General features: G+C 40.9%; 1 protein-coding gene across 4 annotated transcripts in view; it reads right to left on the reverse strand.

Moving 5' to 3' along the window:
• Nucleotides 1–19,863, reverse strand: part of rnf122 (ring finger protein 122) — a 35,178-nt gene that overhangs the window by 4,531 nt on the left and 10,784 nt on the right. For all 4 annotated transcript variants that reach the window (XM_069917758.1, XM_069917761.1, XM_069917759.1 and 1 more), the window contains exons 3-5: nt 6,076–6,121; nt 1,123–1,164; nt 35–117 (exon numbers count right to left, since the gene is read on the reverse strand). In XM_069917758.1, the coding sequence (XP_069773859.1) occupies nt 35–117; nt 1,123–1,164; nt 6,076–6,121 (171 nt within the window). The remainder of the gene's footprint in view (nt 1–34; nt 118–1,122; nt 1,165–6,075; nt 6,122–19,863) is intronic.

Here is a 19,863-nt window from a genome sequence, read left to right on the forward strand (position 1 = left end):
GGATTAAAAACAGCTTGACGTCAAGGTTACTTACTTTCTGTGGAAAGCGTGTTGACAAGGTAAAACTCCTAATTCCTCTTTAATCTTGAAGTCCTCCAAGCAAACAGCGCATGTGTGCTGCAGAAGTAACAAAGATGTATCTTTCAGCTCACCTTGTGTAAACTAGAATACAACTCTTACCTCGTCACCATTCAAACATGACTGAATTCAGGGTTAAGTAAAACACAAAAGTCCGCAGACACCATGGTTGAAGTAAAAACACAATGCTGGAGAAACTCAGCAGGTCACACAGCGTCCTTTATGAAGCAAAGATAAAGATACAGAACCAACGTTTCAGGCATGAGCCCTTCAAGGTACGGAAAAATGTCGGCAGGCATCCAACAAAATTGTGGGGAGGGGTGGGGGAAGGAGCACGGTCCCAAAGGCAGGAGGTAATAGGTGGAGAAGGGAGGGAAGGCACAGCAGCAAACAGGAGGAGGGGGATGGCTCGGTGAATAGAGAGGGAAGGAGGTGGAGAGCTAAGGGAAAGAAGGCACGGGGAAAGGGAAAGAGAGTAGGCTAGCTGAAACCAGAGGTCGATGTTAATGCTGCCGCTTGGAAAGTGTCCAGTGGAAAATCATGTGTTTTTCTTCCAATTTACAGGTGGAGGCCATGGATAGACATGTGAGCATGGGAGTGTGATGTAGAATTGAAGTGATTGGCCACTGGGAGATCCCTGTCACTCATGCGGACAGAGCGGAGGTGCTCAGCGAAGCCATCTCCCAGTCTGCGCCCAGTCTCTCCGATGTAGAGAAGGCCACAAAGGGAGCACCAGATGAAGCAGATGACTCCCATGGAATACACAAGTGAAATGCTGCTTCCCTTGGAAGGACAGTTTGTGCGCACGAGGGAGTCACGGAGGGAGTGGTCCCTATGGAAAGAGGAGAGGGGTAGATGTATCTGGTAATGGGATCATGTTGTAAGTGCCTGAAATTACGGAAGATAATGTGTTGGAAGTGGAGGCTGGTGGGGTGGTAGGTGAGGACAAGGGGAATTCATTCCTTGTGATTAAAATATTTTTATCCTTTTGTACAAAGTTGATAAAGATCTCATAACGGTACAATAACATTGATAACAACTTACCCCATGTAAATTTAGCTTTTTTGCATCTCCCCTTGTTATAACCTGGGGAGTAAAAAAAAAAATCGCATTAACAGGCAGCCACACAGGTTATCGATGTCGACAGTTGTCTTGCCCAGATGCTGGGCTATTGCCCATCTTGTATCAAACCAGGCGCAGCTGAACACCAAGTCACACACAATCCCACATTTCTCCACAGAAAGCATCACATTCCCAGTGACACAGCTACAAATGAAGGCACACAAAGATAAGATACCAGAGAAAAGGCTGCTTATCTGTAGACGACAAGAGAAATTAAAGCAGAGGAACGGGTTTATATCTCTTTCTTTGGCTTGGCTTCACGGACGAAGATTTATGGAGGGGTAATGTCCACGTCAGCTGCAGGCTCGTTTGTGGCTGACAAGTCCGATGCGGGACAGGCAGACACGGTTGCAGTGGTTGCAAGGGAAAATTGGTTGGTTGGGGTTGGGTGTTGGGTTTTTCCTCCTTACTAAGGACTTAGCTCACAACAAACAATAAAGAAATTTAAATTTAGACAGAAAGACCCTTCCAGCTCACGAGCCCGCACCACCTAAATACATCCAATTGACCAACACCCCCTGTACTGAATGTGGTCTCACACTATGTTTGGAAGGAAGGACTGAGAGGACAATGAACTTCCAACATCCAGGCCTAACATCAGTAGTGGCAAATGCCGAAACTGCTAGGGTGCCAAACTATAACTACACCCTACCACTGGTGTGTAACTACACTGTATCTACACGCTACCATTGCCATGCACCTATACTATAACTACACCCTACCACTGGTGTGTAATTATACTGTATCTACATTCTACCACTGGCATGTAACTATACTGTAACGACACCATACCAATGGTGAGTAACTACACGATATCTACACTCTACCAATGGCATGTACCTAAACTGTAACTACACCCTACCAATGGTGAGTAACTACACGATATCTACACTCTACCATTGGGATGTACCTAAACTGTAACTACACCCTACCAATGGTGAGTAACTACACGATATCTACATTCACCCATTGGCATGTACCTAAACTGTAACTACACCCTACCAATGGTGTGTAACTACACGATATCTACATTCTACCATTGGGATGTACCTAAACTGTAACTACACCCTACCAGTGGTGTGTAACTACACGATATCTACACTCTACCATTGAGATGTACCTAAACTGTGACTACACCCTACCAATGGTGTGTAACTACACGATATCTACACTCTACCATTGGCATGTACCTAAACTGTAACTACACCCTACCAATGGTGAGTAACTACACAATATCTACACTCTCCCATTGGCATGTACCTAAACTGTAACTACACCCTACCAATGGTGAGTAACTACATGATATCTACACTCTACCATTGGGATGTACTTAAACTGTAACTACACCCTACCAATGGTGTGTAACTACACGATATCTACACTCTACCATTGGGATGTACCTAAACTGTAACTACACCCTACCAATGGTGAGTAACTACACGATATCTACACTCTCCCATTGGCATGTACCTAAACTGTAACTACACCCTACCAATGGTGAGTAACTACACGATCCCTACACTCTCCCATTGGCATGTACCTAAACTGTAACTACACCCTACCAATGGTGTGTAACTACACGATATCTACATTCTCCCATTGGCATGTACCTAAACTGTAACTACACCCTATCAATGGTGTGTAACTACACAATATCTACACTCTCCCATTGGGATGTACCTAAACTGTAACTACACCCTACCAATGGTGAGTAACTACACGATATCTACACTCTACCATTGGGATGTACCTAAACTGTAACTACACCCTACCAATGGTGAGTAACTACACGATATCTACACTCTACCATTGGGATGTACCTAAACTGTAACTACACCCTACCAATGGTGAGTAACTACACGATATCTACACTCTCCCATTGGCATGTACCTAAACTGTAACTACACCCTACCAATGGTGTGTAACTACACGATATCTACACTCTACCATTGGGATGTACCTAAACTGTAACTACACCCTACCAATGGTGAGTAACTACACGATATCTACACTCTACCATTGGGATGTACCTAAACTGTAACTACACCCTACCAATAGTGTGTAACTACACGATATCTACACTCTACCATTGGGATGTACCCAAACTGTAACTACACCCTACCAATGGTGAGTAACTACACGTTATCTACACTCTACCATTGGGATGTACCTAAACTGTAACTACACCCTACCAATGTTGTGTAACTACACGATATCTACACTCTACCATTGGGATGTACCTAAACTGTAACTACACCCTACCAATGGTGTGTAACTACACGATATCTACACTCTACCATTGGGATGTACCTAAACTGTAACTACACCCTACCAATGGTGAGTAACTACACGATATCTACACTCTACCATTGGGATGTACCTAAACTGTAACTACACCCTACCAATGGTGTGTAACTACACGATATCTACACTCTACCATTGGGATGTACCTAAACTGTAACTACACCCTACCAATGGTGAGTAACTACACGATATCTACACTCTACCATTGGGATGTACCTAAACTGTAACTACACCCTACCAATGGTGAGTAACTACACGATATCTACACTCTCCCATTGGCACGTACCTAAACTGTAACTACACCCTACCAATGGTGTGTAACTACACGATATCTACACTCTACCATTGGGATGTACCTAAACTGTAACTACACCCTACCAGTGGTGTGTAACTACACGATATCTACACTCTACCATTGGGATTACCCCAATGTTGTGTAACTACACGATATCTACACTCTACCATTGGGATGTACCTAAACTGTAACTACACCCTACCAATGGTGTGTAACTACACGATATCTACACTCTACCATTGGGATGTACCTAAACTGTAACTACACCCTACCAATGGTGAGTAACTACACGATATCTACACTCTACCATTGGGATGTACCTAAACTGTAACTACACCCTACCAATGGTGTGTAACTACACGATATCTACACTCTACCATTGGGATGTACCTAAACTGTAACTACACCCTACCAATGGTGAGTAACTACACGATATCTACACTCTACCATTGGGATGTACCTTAACTGTAACTACACCCTACCAATAGTGTGTAACTACACGTTATCTACACTCTACCATTGGGATGTATTTAAACTGTAACTACACCTTACCAGTGATGTATAACTATACTCTACCACTGGTGAAAATAGGATGGTTGAGGATTATAGGAACAGGTAGGAAGATGGAACTGAGGCAAAAATCTGATTAACCATAATCCCACTGATTTCAAGAAGAAGCTTGTGGTGAAACCACTATTATACATATTCATTATATGTAAATTACATGACCTTTCCTGGTCGATCCTGTTCTCACTGGCTGGCTCGTGACTCCTCCCCTTTCTTCCCCATAAAGGCTGTCACGCCCCAAGCCTGCCCCCAGTTCAAGTCCTGATCAGTGCAGGCGACCAACACAGGGATGCTGTCCACCTCTTGCAAATAAAAGCCTTCACTTTCAGCAACTTTGTGTAATTGGTCATGCATCAAAACTTTGCTCCCATCTTTTAGATTCCCATGTTCTTGTTTAAGCCCTATTCCAGTTCATGACTAACACTTCAATACAGGACTGAGGAAGCTCTAAGCTACAAGCAACATCTTTGTTGGAGAATCCATTATTGTGAGTCACTTTCTGTACTCGGGTATCTATCCAAATTTATCTCTTGGAATCAGGCATCAATTAACAACTTGCATTTAAATACTAAATCCATAAATGTAAGAAAACAACTTGTACAGATTGGTTAGCCCTAGTGGTTAGCACGATGCTATTACAGTGCCAGTGACCCAGGTTCAAATCCGGTGCTCTCTGTAAAGAGTTTGTACATTCTCCCCGTGTCTGCGTAGGTTTCTTCTATGTGCTCTGGTTTCCTCCCACCCTTCAAAACATACAGGGGTTGTAGGTTAATTGAGGCTCGTAGGCTGGAAGAGCCTATTACCATGCTGTATGTATGTCTAAATGTCTAAAGAGTTTATGGAATCAAGCCACCTAAAATATTAGGACAGTTAACTAAAATCTTTTGTAATGAGTTGGAAGGATTGTTGCAGAGAGAGAGATGACGAGGCATGTGGTTCAGGGAAACAATTTCAGAACTGATTCAAAGTGCATGAACACAAAGGGAAAAGGAAGTTGACACATGGGTTAGGGAATTCTCTCTGTTATCCAGGGTTGGCCAAGCTGTGACCCAATCTGAGTTCAGATCAATTAAGTGCATGTATAAACTTTGTGGATCCACTTCAAGGGATAAAAATGGTCCAATTCTGTGGCAAACAACTAGATATATTTTGAGGTCTTGCTTAAAGAATCTGGAGCAGCCAGAATGATCAAAAATTAACTCCACTGATGCTGCCTAGCTCCTAGTGGCTTATTTCCCCCATCAACCACCCCCCCCTCCCCTTTCAGGCATTGCTAAGAAACTTGAGAACAAGGATGTCCCAATTCTCACCATTTTCCAGGTGGCATGGTTAGCGCAATGCTGTTACAGAGCCAATGACCCAGGTTCAAATCCAGCGCTGTCATTAAGGAGTTTATATATTCTCCCCGTGGGTTTCCTCCAGGGACTCCAGTTTCCTCCCATGTTCTAGAGACACATGGGGGGAATTAGTGGGTTAATTGATCACATGGGTGTATTTGGTCAGAAAAAGGACGTTTTGGGGGTTGAAAAGCAATGGGAGGCAGCCTTCCCACTCCCTTGATTCTGTACGCCAGGGCAGTCTTCCTTCAGATAGTGACATGGCCAGGGTACGCGAACTGAGGCTGAGGCCCAGGACAGAAAAGCACAGTGTGATCAGTAAGTTTAGTTATAGTTAGAGCACGCACCCCAAGACTAGTTCATTCGTCTTACCTCTTTGTATCCATATCGCTCATTCTGTGCTTGGTGTCGGAGTTTACTGTAAGGAAGAAAACAAACAATTGAATCACAAAACACTAAGTGTGCCAATTTTGAAACAATTCAGTTACGCAATTGGAGTTTAGGCATTTCTGTGCACACAAAGTTCACACAACGTTCTAAGCAGGTCAGTGTGCATTGGAGGGACTGATGCTCAGACGCACAAAATTCTGCATCCTCCTAGTGATAAGCCATCACTATACAGGTATCCCCCACTTTTCAAAAGTTCGCATTACACCACTTCATTTTTACGAAAGACCTGTTTTCGCTAACCGGAAGAAATCCGAAGAGAACTTTTGCTTTTATGAACAGAAGGAGAAAATAGCGTTTGGCGTCTGTTTTGCAGCGAGTCATTATAGAGACAGCGTACACCCCGAGCAGCGAGAGTAGCGCCACCAAGCTTCATCACCAGGAACTACACTCAGCATCAAGCCACCATAGCTTTGATCTGTGTCTGTGAACATCTGGGCTTTATAAATTTTTTTAAAAAATTTTTATTTTTCACACTATAAACCACATTGATCACGATACATACATTTTCCTTTTCAAATATATACAGTGTCGTTTTCTTCCCCCCCTCCCTCTTCCCATCCCACCCTCCCTATCTCCCCTCCCATTCATTTAAAGTTCAGAATCTAAGATACATTAAACCCGTCAAACAATGTTGTCACTCAATAAAAACAAACAAGAATTTCCACTGAGTCAATTCTTTTCATTCCCTTCTCCTTCTGTCATTTTAGGTGGTAGATGTCCCCGGTAGGTTTTCTCTATTGTGTTTCATGTATGGCTCCCATATTTGTTCAAATATTGTAATATTATTTCTTCAATTATGTTATTTTTTCTAATGGAATACATTTATTCATTTCAATATACTATTGTTGTATTCTCAAGTTATCTTCTAATTACCAGGCTGATATAATACAATTTTTTGCTACAGCTAGGGCTATCCTCACAAATCTTTTTTGTGCACCATCCAAATCAATTCTAAATTCTTTGTTGTTTATGTTACTTAGGAGGAAGATCTCTGGGTTTTTTTGGTATATTGCTTTTTGTGATTTTATTTAATATCTGGTTTAGATCTTCCCAAAATTTTTCTACTTTCTCACATGTCCAGATTGCATGAATTGTTGTTCCCATTTCCTTTTTACAGCGAAAATATCTGTCAAATACTGTTGGGTCCAATTTATTTAACTTTTGAGGTGTAATGTATAGCCTGTGTATCCAGTTATATTGTATCATACATAACCTCGTGTTTATTGTATTTCTCATAGTTCCAGAGCATAACTTCTCCCATGTTTCCTTCTTTATCTTTATGTTTAAATCTTGTTCCTATTTTTGTTTAGTTTTACCATTTGTTTCCTCATTCTCCTTTTCTTGCAGTTTAATATACATATTTATTATAAATGTTTTGATTATTATTGTGTCTGTAATCACATATTCAAAATTACTTCCCTCTGGTAACCTCAGACTGCTTCCCAATTTGTCCTTCAAGTAGGATTTCAGTTGGTAGTATGCCAACACTGTATCGTGAGTTATATTATATTTATCCTTCATTTGTTCAAAGGATAATAATTTATTTCCTGAAAAGCAATTTTCTATTCTTTTGATCCCTTTTTTCACCCATTCTCTAAAGGAAAGGTTATCTATTGTAAAAGGGATTAGCTGATTTTTCGTCAGTATTAGTTTTGGTAGTTGGTAATTTGTTTTATTCCTTTCTACATGAATCTTCTTCCAAATATTGAGCAGATGATTTAACACTGGAGAATTCCTATGTTGTACCAATATTTCATCCCATTTATATAATATGTGTTCAGGTATCTTTTCCAATATTTTATCTAATTCTAATCTAGTCCAATTTGGCTTTTCCCTTGTTTGATAAAAATCTGATAGGTATCTTAATTGTGCGGGTCTATAATTATTTTTAAAGTTTGGCAGTTGTAAGCCTCCTTGTTTATACCATTCTGTTAATTTATCTAGTGCTATCCTCAGTTTCCCCCCCTTTCCATAAAAATTTCCTTATTATTTTCTTTAACTCCTTGAAGAATTTCTCCGTCAAGTGTATTGGCAATGCCTGAAATAGATATTGTATCCTTGGGAAAATGTTCATTTTAATACAGTTTATCCTTCCTATTAGTGTTAGTGGTAAGTCTTTCCAATGCTCTAAGTCGTCCTGTAATTTTTTCATTAGTGGATAATAATTGAGTTTATATAGATGGCCGAGGTTTTTATTTATTTGTATACCTAGGTATCGTATTGCTTGCATTTGCCATCTGAATGGTGATTCTTTCTTAAATTTTGAGAAATCCGCATTATTCATTGGCATTGCTTCACTTTTATTTGCGTTAATCTTGTATCCCAACACTTCTCCATATTCCTTCAATTTCTTATGTAATTCTTTTATTGATATTTCTGGTTCTGTTAAGTATACTATAACGTCATCTGCAAATAAACTGATTTTATATTCCTTGTCTTTTATTTCTATCCCTTTTATATTATTTTCTGTTCTTATCAGTTCTGCTAGTGGTTCTATGGCTAACGTGAACAATAAGGGCGATAGTGGGCATCCCTGCCTTGTTGATTTGCTTAATTTAAATTGTTTTGGTATATATTCATTTACTGTCACTTTCGCCAATGGCCCCTTATATAATGCTTTAATCCAATTAATATATTTCTCTGGTAAACTGAATTTTTGTAGTACTTTGAATAAATAATTCCATTCTACTCTGTCAAAGGCCTTCTCTGCGTCTAAAGCCACCGCTACTGTTGGAGCTTTATTTCCTTCTACTGCATGAATTAAGTTAATAAATTTAAAAATATTGTCTGTTGTTCATCTTTTTTTCATAAATCCTGTTTGGTCTAGATTTACTATTTTTGGTACATAGTCGGCTCATCTGTTTGCTAATAGTTTAGCTATTATCTGTGTTAATTAAAGATATTGGTCTATATGACGCTGGTGCGAGTGGATCTTTCCCTGTCTTTGGTATTACTGTAATTATTGCTGTTTTGCATGAATCTGGTAAGCTTTGTGTTTTATCAATCTGGTTGATTACTTCCAGGAGGGGAGGAATTAATAAATCTTTAAATGTTTTATAGAATTCTATTGGGAATCCATCCTCTCCTGGTGTTTTATTATTCGGTAGTTTTTTTATTATCTCTTGTATTTCTACTATTTCAAATGGTTTTATTAATTTATTTTGTTCCTCTATTTGTAATTTTGGTAATTCAAATTTAGTTAAAAATTCATCTATTTTGTCTTCTTTCCCTTCGTTTTCAGTTTGGTATAATTGTTCGTAGAATTCTCTGAAGTTTTCATTAATCTCCATTGGATTATATGTGATTTGTTTGTCTTTTGTCCTTGATGCCAATACCATTCTCTTTGTTTGTTCAGTCTTAAGCTGCCATGCTAGAATTTTGTGCGTTTTTTCTCCTAGATCATAATATTTCTGTTTTGTCTTCATTATGTTCTTCTCCACCTTATATGTTTGTAGCGTTTCATGTTTTATTTTTTTATCTGCCATTTCTCTTCTTTTAGTTGTGTCTTCCTTCATTGCTAATTCTTTTTCTATATTTGCTATTTCCCTTTCCAACTGCTCTGTTTCCTGATTGTAGTCCTTCTTCATCTTGGTTACATAACTTATTATTTGCCCTCTGATGAAAGCTTAATTACGTCCCATAGTATAAACTTATCTTTCACTGATTCTGTATTTATTTCAAAGTACATTTTAATTTGTCTTTCAATGAATTCTCTAAAATCCTGCCTTTTAAGTAGCATGGAGTTTAATCTCCATTTATACATTCTTGGTGGGATGTCCTCTAACTCTATTGTCAATATCAGGGGTGAGTGGTCCAATAATATCCTAGCTTTATATTCTGTTTTTCTTACTCTGTCTTGCATGCGAGCTGATAACAGGAATAGGTCTATTCTTGAGTATGTTTTATGTCTACCCGAATAATATGAACATTCCTTTTCCTTTGGGTGTTGTTTCCTCCATATATCCAAAAGTTGCATTTCTTGCATCGATTTAATTATAAATTTGGTTACTTTGTTCTTTCTGTTAATTTTTTCCCCAGTTTTATCCATGTTTGAATCCAAATTAAGGTTGAAATCCCCTCCTATTAGTATGTTCCCTTGCGTGTCTGCTATCTTCAAAAAAATATCTTGCATAAATTTTTGATCTTCTTCATTAGGTGAATATACATTGAGTAAATTCCAAAACTCTGAATATATCTGACATTTTATCATTACATATCTCCCTGCTGGATCTATTATTTCCTCTTCTATTTTAATTGGTACATTTTTACTGATTAATATAGCTACTCCTCTAGCTTTTGAATTATATGACGCTGCTGTTACATGTCCTATCCAATCTCTCTTTAATTTCTTGTGCTCCATTTCAGATACGTGTGTTTCTTGCACGAATGCTATATCAATTTTTTCTTTTTTCTGTAAATTTAGCAGTTTCTTCCTTTTGATTTGGTTATGTATTCCGTTAATATTCAAAGTCATATAGTTCAACGTAGCCATTTCATACTTTGTTTATCTTTCCTTTCCATTTCCTCATCATCACCTTTCCTTCTTATCTATTTCAGCTTTCTTGTTTTGAACACTTTATAAGACAACATTTCTAAAACATCAAATATTTCCCTTATTCTCCTATCTAAAATTTTTTTAACCCCACTATCCCCTCCCCTTCCTGAGTTGCCCTTCATCCCTTGTCGGGCAACCACATCTCCCCTCTCCATTTGGATTTGCGAATTCACTCGCAAGCATCAACTGATTTCGCAGTGACCGTAACTCCTCCCCACCCAGCCCCCCCCCCAGAAAAGATTCCAATTTTCATATACAACAAAGGTCACTCTCTTAATTCCCTCCTTACTTCCTCTCTTCCCTTTCTTTCCCTTATTAATTCTTATCTATACTCTATATATTTTCCTTTAAATACACATACACTCAGGTACACACACACACATATATATATATATAAACACACATACATATAGTTCGTGGTCATTTTTGCTCTCGTTACATGTCTTCATCTCTCTGTCTGTCTTGTAGTTGTTCTACAAATTTTCGTGCTTCCTCCGGATCCGAGAATAGTCTGTTTTGCTGCCCTGGATAACTATTTGAAGTACCGCTGGGTTCTTTAGCATAAATTTATATCCTTTTTTCCATAGGATCGCTTTTGCTGTATTAAACTCCTTTCTCTTCTTCAGGAGTTCAAACCTTATGTCTGGATAGAAAAAAATTTTTTGACCTTTGTATTCCAGTGGCTTTTTGTCTTCTCTTATTTTCTTCATTGCTTTCTCCAATATATGTTATATGGCGAGCTCTCCACTGGCCACCGTGACAGAGGTGCACCAAAGAAGAGGTACAAGGACTGTCTAAAGAAATCTCTTGGTGCCTGCCACATTGACCACCGCCAGTGGGCTTATATTGCCTCAAACCATGCATCTTGGCGCCTCACAGTTCGGCGGGCAGCAACCTCCTTTGAAGAAGACCGCAGAGCCCACCTCACTGACAAAAGACAAAGGAGGAAAAACCCAACACCCAACCCCAACCAACCAATTTTCCCCTGCAACCGCTGCAACCATGTCTGCCTGTCCCGCATCGGACTTGTCAGCCACAATCGAGCCTACAGCTGACGTGGACTTTTACCCCCTCCATAAATCTTCGTCCGCGAATCCAAGCCAAAGAAAGAAGAAGGTTTAGGGGCTAATGTTCTATGTGCCCTTTCTATTTCCAATCTTTTATAAATTCTCTCATATTCTTGCCTTCTTCATCTTCCTTAAGGCCCACTATCTTTATATTATTTCTTCTATTATAATTTTCCATTATATCTATCTTCTGAGCTAACAGCTCTTGTGTCTCTTTAACTTTTTTATTAGATTCTTTTAATTTCTCTTTTAAGTCCTCTACTTCCATTTCTACGGCTGTTTCTCGTTCTTCCACCTTGTCAACTCTTTTTCCTATATCTGACATGACCATCTCTAATCTATTCATTTTTTCTTCTGTACTTTTAATTCTTCTTTTTATTTCACTAAATTCTTGTGATTGCCATTCTTTTACTGATTCCATATATTCTTTAAAAAAATATATATCCATTGTCTTGCCTTTCCCTTCTTCTTCCATTTCTCTGTCTTCTTCTTCTTCTTCTTCCTCTAGGTTGGTCATTTGTTGTTTCCTTGATTTCTTTTTACTCTCTTCTTTCTTGTTCTCGTTGTTTTCTATGTTCTCTTCTTGCTGCTGTGCTGTGGCTGTCATTCTCAGCTGTGGAGATCGACTCCTCAGCTCCTCAGCTGGTCCCCGTTTTTATCCATATTTATCTAATTTATCTAATTATTGAGAATCAGAATCAGAATTTATGGTATTGTTTTGTGGCAACATTACAATACAAATATTTATATAAACCACCTGCCAAAATAAATAATAATTCAAGGTAACATACAGGAAACATCAAAGTTTATAAAAGAAAGTGAAATTCAGTCTTCTTCCCAGCGGTTTCAGAGGATGAGAGATTTAAGAGGGTCCTGAGGGGAAACCTTTTAACTCAGAGGGTGATTACATCTGGAACAAGATGCCAGAGGAAGCTGTAGAAGGGGCACAAATTCAATGTTCAAAAGACATATGGACAGGTATAGGAGGGACTTAGAAGGGCATGGAGCAATAGCAGGCAAATGGGACGATCACAGAATACCAGCCTGGTCGGCATGGACAGGCTGACCTGAAGGTTCTGTTCTAGGCTGTATGTCCATTATGTTAGAGTGGAAAACAGCAGCTTAAGGAGACATGCTGCAGATTGAAAAGCAATTTCTTGACAGAGCACTGAGACCCCCAGGGTTGTCGATATCCACTGCATAAAGAGTCCTGTGAGAGATGAGGGACAGGAGTGCAGTGTCTGGGGTAGGGGGAGTGCCCCAATCAGGGCTCATAGTAGGAGGTGCTCAGGGCAGTCAGAGCCAGTGCAGTAATCTTGAACACTGCATTAATTGCAACACATAGGTTAATGACTAGATCAGAGCAAGAGGATTCGGGCACACAAGAATTTACATGTAAACAGGACTTTTTGGTCCATGAGCCCGTGCCACCCAATTACTCCCATGAACATTTTGAACAGTAGGAAGAAACCAGAGCCTTCAGGGAAAGCCTACGCAGATATGGGGAAAACGTACAAACTCTTTACAGAAAGCACAGGATTCGAACCCCGGTCCCGATCGCTGGTGCTGCAACAGCATTGCATCAGCTGCTATGCTAACTGTGCCACGTCTCACATTTCTCTCATTCTCAAGCTGAGTCAGGGCTTCAGTGACTCATTGTTTAAAACCAGAACATAGCTCAGCATCTTCATCAAGACATTTTCATTATTTTACCGAGTCTTCAATCTAATTCCTCCAACGGACCTTTCTCAATTCAGTATTTATGATTCACATTACTGAACTTCATGGTTCCCAAATCTAATTCTGGACTTCCCAAGAAAAGAGAACACAACATAGCCCAGACTGCAGATATGACAACAATAGAAGCAACACACGTTTAGAGTGCCTTTAAAATATAGAACAGCAAATACAGGCCCTTTGGACCACGATATTGTGCCGACCTATATATATATATATATATATATATATATCTAAAAAAAACTTAACCCTTCCTACATCAAAACCCTCTATTTTTTCTTTCATCTGAGGCCTGTCTAAGAGTCTCTTAAATGCAGCTCCTGTTCCAGCCTCCACCACCACCCCTAGCAAACCATTCCAAGTACCCACAACTCTCTGTGTAAAAAAACTTGCTCTCTTCCTCCCCTCTCCTTAAACAGATGATCTCTGGTATTTGCTATTGTCATCTTGGGGAAGAGGTGCTGGCTGTCCACCCTCTTATGATCTTGTAGACCTCTATTAAGTCACCTCTCAGCTTTCTTCGCTCCAAAGAGAAAAGCCCCAGCTCTGCTAAACTTGCCTCATGAAATATATTCTCCAATCCAGCAACATCCTGGTAAATCTTCTCTGCAACCTCTCCATAGCTTCCACACCCTTCCTGTAATGAGGTGACTAGAACTGAACACAATACTCCAAGTGTGGTCAAACTAGAGATTTACAGAGCTGCAACATTACCTCACAACTTTTGGACTCAGTCCCCTGACCAATGAAACCCAGCATATCACAGGCCTTCTTAACTGCCCTACCAATCTGCGCAACCTCGAGAGAGTTATGGATTTGGACCCCAAGATCCCTCTGTTTTTCTACACTGTTAAGAATCCTGCCATTAACCATGTACTCCACCTTCAAGTTCGACCTTCCAAAATCCATCACCTCACACTTATCTGAATTGAACTCCATCTGCCACTTCTCCATCCAGTCTGCATTCTGTCTATGTCTGTTGTAACCCACTATCCACACACTTCCAACCTTCATGTCATCTGCAAACTCACCGAGTCTCCCCTGCATTTCTTTATCCAGATCAATTCTTAAAATTACAAAGAGCAGGGGTCCCAGAACAAATTCCTGCAGATGACCACTAGTCAGCAGATGCTGGTGAACTGGAACAACACACAGTGTTGGTGGAACTCAGCAGTTCAGACTGCATCCATAGAAGGTGATAAACAGTCAGTATCTTGGGCTGTAACCCAGACTTCTGCCATTTTCTTGCTATTCCTGATGAAGAATTACATCCCAACACAATGTCTACCTGTTGCCTTCCACAGATGCTGCCTAATCCCCCTGAGTTTTACCAGTAACCTTGTGTGTTGCAAAAGGTGAGAACGTTGGACCTGGAAGCCAGAGTTAGCAAAATTGAATGTTCGAGGTGAGGTTATGAGGCAAAACCTCATAGGGAGGAGACCATAAGGGTTTTGAATGAGTGATGAGCATTTTCAATTTCTGCACTGAGGAGTCAATGTAGGCGAACAGAACTTCGGAAAGTGGCAGAAGGAACTTGGCGGAGAGTGCCAAGAGCAAATCAGAATAGATTTGTTTAGAGTTTCAAAAAAAGCATGAATGGAAGTTTGAGTTTAAAGTCTGAGGCATAGTGAAAGCTTGAGGTGAGTTTGAAAGAATGAGAGTGGGGCCTCCAAACCTTTTGAGGAAGAAACTGGGGAGAGAGACACCACTGAGAGGAGTTGGCTGGCGTACTCTGGGAATACAGGCTGTATGGAGGATCAGTGGAGGACCTTCAAAGAGATTTTTCACGTGCTCAGCAAAAGTATATTGCAATCAAAACAAGGACAGTAAGGGTGGGGAGAGCCAGCCTTGGATAATTAAGGAACTAAAAGGAAGGGCATCAAACTAAAAGCTCATGCATATGAAGTCACCAAGAATAATGGAAAATTTGGAAAGCTTTAAAAAGGAACATAAGAAACACTAAGCAAGCAATAAAGAAAGGGAAGACGCTGTTCGAACACAGCAATCGAGCGGGCTGCATGAGGCAAATTACATCTTTTGTCTTTTAAACTGTTTATTCTTAATGCTGGTCTATTAGTTAGGCCTTGCAAGAGTGAGTCTCAAGCAACCGGAAAATTTGCATTTCCAGCATCTACAAATCCCTGAAAGTGCTGAACACTGGGGGTTTTACTGTACTGGCTTTGGAGGCAATGCAGAGGAGGCTCCACAGGTTGATTCTGGAGCTGAGGGGGTTACCCTATGGGGAGAAATCAAGTTGGTATTATTTGACATGAAACTCTTCTGACACCTAATTGGAAAATGGCGGTGCTGTCGGAACTGCTGCAACGGCAGCGCTGTTGCTGGTGCAGACCCGCAAAGAGCAGGGAGTGGAGACACATCGCTCCCTTGGGGTCCAACGACTCACCATGACTGTAACCACGGGGTCTGAACCCAATAGGGCGGCACCTGTGATCAGTAGCAGCCACGAGGGGTTGCAGACTCTGGGGAAGCAAATGGGAAGAACATCTTCTATTTGAGGAGAGGCAGGGGAGACGACCCACAGAATGGTGACTGTGGCAGCGGACTGGTGAGGGGTTCTGCGACTGAAGAACACATTGGCGGCGGGCTGTTGGCAACTTGAGGTGAGGAACCCGCGGAGGCTGTGGACTGCTCGAGACTGGCGGAAAGGGTACCAGGCACTGGAAGCGGGACGCTAGAGAGTGCCGAGGGCGCTGAAAGTTTCCTGATCGTGGCAGAGGTTCGGATCTGGAGCTCAGATTGCTGATGGTCTCTGGATGGCTACAGGGGCTGCTGCTGGCGGCAAATCCAAGGACACTCGAGGACCCTCTCTTTTTGCTTCTCTTTCTCTGACTTCAGACAGTTTCTGCTGATGGCAAATCTGCCTGCCTCATGGCAGGCGAAAGGAGATTCTGTGTAACATTCTTTATTACGTGATAATAAAGGAATCTTGAAGCTTCCAGTCAATCAGCGCTATTAAAATTACACGTTGACACAGTCATTGGACCCTGAATCTTGGAGAACCGACAGCCCTCTTCCATCTGTGGAAAGTTCAATAAAGAAGAAATTCTAGATAACCGTGCCTCCACCATCTCCGCTGATATCCATTTCTCGAGTGTGATAGTACAGATTCTATCACCAATGTGTATATGTACAGATTGTAGTGCAGGATGACTGTGATTGGCTGAGAGCATAGCCATGCCTACTGGCAGGTCTTAAAGGATTGCTCCTAGCCAGACCAGGTCATTCTGGACTGGTTGAGAATTAATAAAAGCCTTGGTTTGGATCAACAAGTCTTTGGTTCTTTCAACGCGCTCTACAAAGAGTTTTACATGAACTTTGCTCACGTGTATGTGAAGGTGCTGTAGTTACATCCATGCATTTGCAAACACCATTGTAATTTACTTTTCAGGGATTCATTTACTTCTGTATGAGGTTGAAGAGAATGAATTGATATCACTGACGTTATGAGCGTAAAAAGACTTGAATGGTGTTCTTGTTTGTAAAAAAATATTTTTCTGGACAAGGTATGTGTAGAAATGACAAGGTGCCACAGTGGAGGTAACAGGGTATTGAAAGAACATTGTAAAATATACATTGATGAGAATGTATAGATATGACTGACTCTATGAATATAAAATGTCTTGAACAGTTTTATATTAATTAAATTATTGGGAATAAAGTATATTTGTGGAGCTTTAAGTACAAAATAAACAATTTTCAACCTTCTGCCCATGGAGCCAAAAATAGCCCTACATTAAGCCCAATTGTTTGCCTCGGGAAGTTGATTTCCTTGACAAGCCTGCACATCACATTCCCAGGCGACACACAGGAAGTACAATGACCCTGAGAAGAAGAAAAAGAACAGACCGACGTACAACTGCTTATGCAAGAGCCAGGTGACAGTGATATTGCAGGCACAAAGTAAAGGGCAATCGTGTAAATCGTACGGCGATTTCTTCCCTCGAGATGGCCGTGAATCCCTGGGGTAAAGCAGACACTCAGCAGGTCAAATGGTATACTTTAGATTTCAGATTTATTGCCAGAGTACATATGTGACATCACACACAGCCCTGAGATTCTTTTTCCTGCAGGTGAGGAAAAATAACTGTACTCAACGTACACATGTAAACAAATAAAGAAATGTAAAAAGATTTTTAAAAAACTGTAAACAAATCAACTGTGCAATACAAAGTAAAAAAAAGCAATAATCCAAAAGTGTCCTGAAATGAAACTTAACGAGTTTTATATATATAGCAAAGATAAAGATATCCCCTCTCCCGATACCATTTTGCATACATTGATTGCTAGCCTACTCTCTGTTCTCCCTCCCTTCACTTTCCTTTTGTCTTGTTTTCCCCCTGCTCTCCATCCCCTCTTCCCTCCCATTCACAGAGCCATCCACTCCTCCTCCTGTGTGCTGGTGTGCCCTTCCTCCCTTATTCACCTATTACCTCCCGCCTTTGAGACCTTGCTCCTCCCACTGTCCCTCCACCCCACGATTAGGTTCAGGGGCCTGTGACAATTTTTTCATACTTTGATGAAGGGCTCAGGCCCGAAATATTGGTTATCTATCTTTATCTTTGCTAAATAAAGTGAATCTCTGGGATTCTCCACCAAGGGTCTCAGAGGCTGGGTGATTGGAAATATTGAAGGCAGAGATAGATAAATATTTGAGAAAAAAAATTGAAGAATTGAAGGTTATGGATTTCAGGCTTGCACTGATCATATTGAAGGGAAGGGCAGATTCAAAGGGCCCTGCTCTTGATTTCTTGTGCATTTGATGGTGCATGCTACATGACCTTTCTAAGTTTCTCCAGCACACTTGTGTTTTGCACTTGGTTCCAGCATCTGCGGACTTTCCTGCTTCACTCTATTCCCAAGGAACAGCAGAATTAGCAGCACCGTGGTGTGATTTTCTTTTTTAAATTTAGACATACAGCACGGTAACAGGCCATTTCAGCATGCCACCCAATTTGAACCCAATTAACCTACACCCCTGGTACATTTCGAATGGTGGGAGGAAACCGGAGCCCCCAGGCAAAACCCACGTAGACACAGGGAGACACGTACAAACTCCTTACAGACAGTACGAGATTAGGACCCTGGTCCCGATCGGTGGTGCTGTAAAAGTGTTGCGCTAATCACTATGCCAAATGTGCCGCTCCTTATGAGCTTCTATGAATCATTGTTGATCCTGACCTAGAACTTAACTTGAAACTCTCTCACTGATTTTCTCACACCTCACCTGTGCCCACTCTCTTCCAATTTTATAAGCACCAGACATAACTAATGTGACAAAGATATCAGGACCAAACCCCTACTTTCAGAAAGGTGAGACAGATATTGTCAAAACCCTCCATAGTTGCACCTTCGTACAGCTCTGCAAGCTTCCAGCTACACTTGCGCCCACACCTCCTCTCTCACCACCATTTATAGCCCCAAACAGTTTTGTCAAGTAAAACACCTCTACTTCCTCAGGAGTTTGTGGATGTTTGGTATGATGGTCTGATGTGAGGACACTAATGCTCCTGAGCGTAAAGCCCTCCAAAAGTTAGTCCAGGACATCACAGGCAAAACCCTCCCCACTATCAAGAAAATCTATGGGGAATGCTGCTGTCAAAGAGCAGCATTATCAAGGATCCACACCACTCAGCACAGTTCTCTGTTCTCACTGCTACCATCAGGAAAGAGGTCTAGGTGCCACAAGACTCACACCACCAGGTTCAGGAACAGCTGCTACCCCTCCACCACCAGACTCCTCAACATCAAACTCAATCACGGACTCATTTAAGGACCTTCACTTTTGCACTTCATCGATTTTTTAAAAATTCTCTCTGTATTGCACAATCAGTTTGTTTACATTTTGTTATCTGTTTACAGTTCTTTATCTTTTTACATGTCTACAGTTTTATTTGCTCTACCAATAAGTGGTAATCCTGCCTTGCCCACAGGAAAAAGAAACTCAGACTTGCATGTGATGTCACGAATGTACTCTGACAGTAAACCTGAGATCCTACCATTTGGTAGGGGTCATTTGCTGCATCCGGTGCTTCCGATGTGGCCTCCTCTACATCAGTGAGACTGGACGCAGACTGGGAGATTGCTTCATTGAGTACATTCATTCTGTCCACTGCAACAGCAAGGTCCTCCCAGTAGCCAACTATTTTAATTTCGCACCCCATTACCGAACTGTGGTTTGGTAATACATGAGACCATGGCTGGATATGTCTGAGTGGCAATGGGGTGTGGCGGAACACAACCACTATAACCACTAACTACCACAACTACCTCAACTATACTTTGACACATCCATCCCCCCTGCAAGGATTCTATTTCTTTCTACCAATTTCT

This window comes from Narcine bancroftii, chromosome 2, assembly GCF_036971445.1.
Source record: "Narcine bancroftii isolate sNarBan1 chromosome 2, sNarBan1.hap1, whole genome shotgun sequence".
Taxonomy (NCBI): Eukaryota; Metazoa; Chordata; class Chondrichthyes; order Torpediniformes; family Narcinidae; genus Narcine; species Narcine bancroftii.